This window comes from Peromyscus eremicus, chromosome 17 (genome assembly GCF_949786415.1).
Source record: "Peromyscus eremicus chromosome 17, PerEre_H2_v1, whole genome shotgun sequence".
Lineage (NCBI taxonomy): Eukaryota > Metazoa > Chordata > Mammalia > Rodentia > Cricetidae > Peromyscus > Peromyscus eremicus.
In genome coordinates, this window is record NC_081433.1 from 45,444,202 (window position 1) to 45,450,201 (window position 6,000).

Here is a 6,000-nt window from a genome sequence, read left to right on the forward strand (position 1 = left end):
GTATGACCAGTTAGCTGGGTGGAGACTGGCACATATCAGCAGAATAATTTAACACGAATATGACACTTGATGTGAATGAATCTCACAGTAAACCAGGGGCCAGTCACTATTTCCTGACTGAGAGGAATTACATATTGAAAAAGAATTGTTAAAACTGGATCACCTGAGTCAGGCAAAGTGGTACACACCCATAATCCTGGTACTTGGAAGGCTAAGACAGGAGGATTACAAGTTCAAAGACAGCCTGGGATATACAGTGAGACTCTGTCTCAAAAGGAAAATAAAGTTAGCGGAAGAAACTCATCAGACATGAAAATATATAAATGAGTAGTTAAATCCGACCGTTAAGTTTGGACTGACGTGAGAGATAAGCTTGGCAGCAACAGTCACTCAAGCCAAACAGGTTCTGTGGGATGGTTGTTTGTTTGGGGTTGTTTGGGGTTCTGCTGTTGCACCTGGGGGTCTGGTTTCACCCCCAGTGTACTTTCTGGATGAATCTTAAAGTGCTGTGACCAAAAGCCATCCTCTGTACAGTCTTTATAAGATAGTCCACTTTTGAGAACTTCCACTGTTTTAGACTTTTGCTTCCTTTCTTTCAGGACTTATGCCTGTTGCACAACAACCTGTTTATTGCGCCTCCAAGCACGGCATAATCGGATTCACACGCTCGGCAGCGGTGAGGAAATCAGAAGCACAGTCTCTCTTCCTCCTTGTGCTCATGGATGAAACCCAAATTTTATAGACTATAAGAAAAGAAATACAAATTTAAAAAAAAATCTAGCCGAAAGATGGAGGAGACATCCCACTTAGATCCTTATGATGAAAACATTTTCGATCATGTAGAAGACTAAACAAAGGATATATCACTGTCATTAGGTGACACTAATGAATATTTTAAATAATAGAGAAATACTCTTTGTTTTTAAAATTGTGCACAGTTTCTACAATATTAGTGTCAGGAGTCCTTAAATAGAACACTTAAACAGAATTTTGCCTGCTGTTTGGAGAATGTATTATGAAGCACAGACAGCAGAAAAGGACAGTTGGGAAGTCTCTGAGTGGTACTGGATAGGATGAAAGGACCAGAAAGATGAAGTGTTTCACATTAACAAGGCAAAATCATAAGCAGAAGCATCAAGGTTAATCATTCTTGAGAAGGAAAGTAGTCTTTACTCTTAATTTGGGTTGATTAGACCTCAGTACTTAATTTGAAAATATTTCAATGTTTTAGAAGATATTACCAAGCAGATATTTCACATTTAAATGTATGACTGACTATTTCTATAGTCGATTCTCATGGTTCACAGCAGTTAGGAAGTTACTTGCAGATGCTGAATTAGTAAATGTTGAGCCATCATTTCTGGAAGAAACAAAAGGAGAAGTTACTGAAAAGCCTGAGTTGAAAACATTTCGGTCAGCCCCCCAGTATTCAACCTTGTTTTATGTGTATTTCTGTATAATGAAAAGTAATGTTTACATAGTGTGACAATACTGAATTCATAAGTAGTAGAACTTTTATTATGATGTTTGCCCCCCTCCAAAAAAAAAAAAAAAAGCCTCAGTTGCTTGGCTTCAGGCCCCTAAAGACTTCAGTAGAGAAGAGCAGCTTGGATAATTCTGTAATCTTAGGAGTTTTCCAGTGTTGGTATTTTTAAAACAGTGAATGCACTGGAGCTTTCATGAATGAATTCTATGTGTTTATACCTTATATGCCCGCTGGTAATTATTCCATATCTCAGAGCCTGTCTAGTGAGTGTGCTTTCCGTGAGGATTACAAGGAACTGTTAGTTTCAGTGTCCTGTGCTGTACTTTTATAAAGCTCCTGATGCCCTCAACTGTGTTCTGATTGGCAGATGGCTGCCAACCTTATGAAGAGTGGAGTAAGACTGAACGCTATTTGTCCAGGCTTTGTCAACACACCCATCCTTGAGTCCATTGAAAAAGAAGAAAACATGGGCCAGTATATAGAGTATAAGGATCAGATCAAGGCGATGATGAAATTCTATGGAATCCTGGAGTAAGTAAATCTCTGTCTTTTCACAGTGGATCGAAGCATTATCTACACAAGCAATTGATCTTTTTAAAGTTCTAAATTTTAGAAAGTGATACAAATCTCAAGGTTTGGGTTGACAAACTTTTGACAGGAAAAACAGGCAGGAGGAATAGAATTGTGGTTAAACGTTATGAATTTTGCTTTGAAAACAGACAGCCTTCAGCCTTTATCAGATTTCTTTTCTAAATGATATTTGCTCACTTTTCAAGGCAATTATACCTTACTTGCTTAAACTTCAACTTCAAGCAAAAATCAAGTAAAACCCGTGTGTAATGTTGTATAGTTATATGACCCCAAAATTTCAACCACTTTCATAAAAACAATTGATCATCTCTCTCTCTCTCTCTCTCTCTCTCTCTCTCTCTCTCTCTCTCTCTCTCTCTCTCCCTCCCCCTCCCTCCCCCCCCCCCCCTCTCTCTCTCTCTCACACACACACACACACACATACACACACGGACACGGACATGGACATGGACCACACACACACACACACACACACACACACACACACACACACACGGACACGGACACGGACACGGACACAGACACGGACACACACTTAGGCACACAATCAAAGAACTGTGTCTAAGTTAGAATAGACGGACCGACACAAATACGAACTCACAGAGACTTTGGCAGCATGCACAGGGCCTGAACAGGTCTGAGCCAGATAGGGTTCCAGCACTGAGATGGAAAGCAGACACATGCCCCCATCCCTAACCCAGAAGCTGTCTGCAATTGAGAGCCACTGGAAAATGAAAAAATAGTTTTCTCCAGTGGAATCTCACTAGACATACAAACCACTTCTAAGGCCAGATCCTATACCCCATGGTAGACAGACAACATAAAACAAACTCATTGGCATTTTTAGAGGTTGTCTTATAATGCCTTTCCAGGACTTTTTTTTTTAAAAAAAAAGCCTTATTTTGGATTCTTATGGGATTTCTGGATGTGTCTCTGTGTCTATACGTATTACTTGAACTTTTTCTTTGGCTGTTTTTCTTTTATTGGTTTGTTTTTATCTTGTTTAATTTTATTTTATCATCATTATTTTTAATATCCCTATTTTATTTGTATTCTAGTGTGGTAGAAAAAGGAAAGATGTGGATTTGAGTGGGTGGGGAAGTGAGAAGATCCTGGAGTAGTTGGGAGAGGGGAAGCCATAATCAGAATATAAGACAGGAAAAAGAATCTATTTGCAATAAAATTTTCACAAAAAATAAATAATAAAATCCAAATATACTGCCACAGCATAAGGGTACCCTTCATTTTAAAAAAAAGTATGTGAGGCTTTTGCAAGATGAGTTAGATGAGTTTTTCTCAACACAGAATTATAGCTGTTGTGTTGAAGGAGTCAGAGCTACAATCAAATCTCAGCTTTAACTCCACCACTGACCATGAACTTCTCCACCAAACTTCAGAAAGTATCAGTTTTCTCACATGTAAAGGCATAGAATAACAAATTTAGGAATCTTTGGCAGACCAATAAGATGATATACATCATGGAATGTAGTTAAAATGGCACTTGGTAAAAATGATCTTCAATAAATGCTATTAATTGATTCTATTTTTCCTCCAGTGGAGTCAGATATCTACTGATCTGGTCTAGATGAGAAAGTGAACATTTTTAACAATATAATTAATGACTTCAAATGCATTGCCCAATGAGCACTAAATTTGTTATATAATTTACTTAACATCTCAACGAATAAAAATTGAAGGTAACAATAGCTTAATGAATTATATTTCCCTATGACAAGCATGCAGCTGCTTAAGAAAATATTGTGATTTTATTTAGTTCCATTTATTTTCAAAATACAAATGTTTCCTTCATTTTTAGCCCATCAATCATCGCCAATGGATTAATAACACTCATTGAAGATGACGCTCTCAATGGTGCCATCATGAAGATCACAGCATCTAAAGGAATTCATTTTCAAGATTATGACATCACTCCATCTTTTGTAAAAGCTCCATGAACATCTTAAGCATGGACCATCACTGAAATTAAGCACAAGGGACTCACTCAGACTGCGTCTTTACTAATATAGCTTTTAAAATGAAATGCTGTAGTATGAAACCTACCTGTCTGTGTCTGATGTTAATATTTTTCTAAATGATTAGTTAAGTGTATAGATAAAGATGTACAATAAGCTAGCAAAAATACAGTGCAAGCCAAAACTGGGTTATAACCTACATAATCTAAGGGCAAAACACAGGATATTCAAGAGATATTCTGCCTTTCAGAAAACATATTTATCACTGTGGCTCATAAATATTAATGGTTTTCAGAGAGGAGATACTTGAATTGTTATTTAAATCAAAACAGATCTTAAATGATTCACTTTATATGTTTGCACTTCAAGAGGGGGAGGCTACTTTGCAATGGAAATACTTAGTAATAACAGCTTGTACATGATCTACAAGCTAAACATTTTAACTCTGAAGATATGGTATGTGTGCGGGTCAGTAGTTAGGGAATGAATTCCAGTGGGACCATGTCTGAATAAAATGTCTGATGTATGGGAAAATGATATTTTTACTAACACTGAAGATTCACACTTCAGCCTCAAACCAAGGAAGATGGTTTTTGTTTTCCTTCCTAATTTTAGAAATTTAATGGATCCCATAAACCTCAGGAATGAAACTTTCAACAATAGTTATAGCAATAAAGGAAGAACTTGTAAAGTTTTATATGTACTGTATATGCTTATTAAGAAATGATTCAAACGTATTTTATTGATTATTTCTTTGGTGGTTTGTACTAATTTCAAAAGTGCCTATCTTTCAATAAAACTCTTTTGTTCTAATTCACATAAATTACCTAGTTTATTATATGTACACCTAGTGAGATGATAAAACCAATTCCGTTATATCCCAAACTAAAAATTTTTTTGTACATATACTCATATTAATAACACAAAGTGAGAAATAGTTCTGCTTTGCTTTCTTCGTCATCTGATATTTAAAGATCTTTAAATACACTCATTTTGAGTAATGCTATTTGTAAGCAGTAAATGATACTAGTAAAAGTGAAAGTACATGATTTTCACATCAGTCAGTTCCTCAAAGAAATGCTGTGTAAGTGATTCACTGTGCCTGAAAAAGTCCAAGCTTCTCAGCTTGGAACAAATCCACCTATTTGAAATTGATGAGTACTTCCCAAATACTGCACTATTAGCATTTCTTGCATTATTTTAACTCTTCCATAAAGACCTAACCACTTAATTTTTAAGGAGGAACTTGAATAGGAATGACTAGTCTGAAGTTTCACCAGAAATATGGACATGTAGCAGGAAACCAGTATTTGTGAACATCTAGTAGAAATGAGTTACAATTAGACACAAATGCCTTTGCATATTCTAATAGTGACCAGTCAGCAAGTACTGCAGGTATGTGTAGTGTGTCTTACATCTTTCCTCCCTATAATGTGAAGTTTTACTTAAACTTCTTATTTATGGCCGGGCGGTGGTGGTGCACGCCTTTAATCTCAGCACTCGGGAGGCAAAGGCGGTCGGATCTCTGTGAGTTCGAGGCCAGCCTGGTCTACAGAGCGAGATCCAGGAAAGGCGCATTTACGGATAATTATTTTGTGCTCACAGACATCAATGTATGTTATACTTTGAATTAAATTTTTTCAAATTAACTATAAATGTACTTAAAATCAAATATTACATAAAACTGAAATATTATTGCATCATGTTAAACATTTACTTAAAAATTTATGTTCTATAGGTAGCTTTAAATAAGTCTACAATGTTATGTATCCATATGATAATTGAAAAAATAATTAAACTAAATATGAAATGGAGACCTTGGTTTCCTTAACTTTTTAGTAAAAATTCTAATATAAATAATATGTAGTTTTAAATACTTTCCTTTATGAGTGGAATTAGAAGTTACAGAACAGAAAATCTACAAATATAACCACACAAAAGAAATTGAGG

At 35.9% G+C, this 6,000-nt stretch overlaps 1 protein-coding gene across 1 annotated transcript in view; it reads left to right on the top strand.

Annotated features, from left to right (window-relative positions):
• Positions 1-4,863, top strand: part of Hpgd (15-hydroxyprostaglandin dehydrogenase) — a 28,025-nt gene extending 23,162 nt beyond the window's left edge. The window contains exons 5-7 of the mRNA XM_059244649.1: positions 600-676; positions 1,854-2,017; positions 3,894-4,863. Coding sequence (XP_059100632.1) covers positions 600-676; positions 1,854-2,017; positions 3,894-4,032 — 380 coding nt within the window. The 3' untranslated portion in view covers positions 4,033-4,863. The remainder of the gene's footprint in view (positions 1-599; positions 677-1,853; positions 2,018-3,893) is intronic.
• The last annotated feature ends 1,137 nt before the right edge of the window (positions 4,864-6,000 follow it).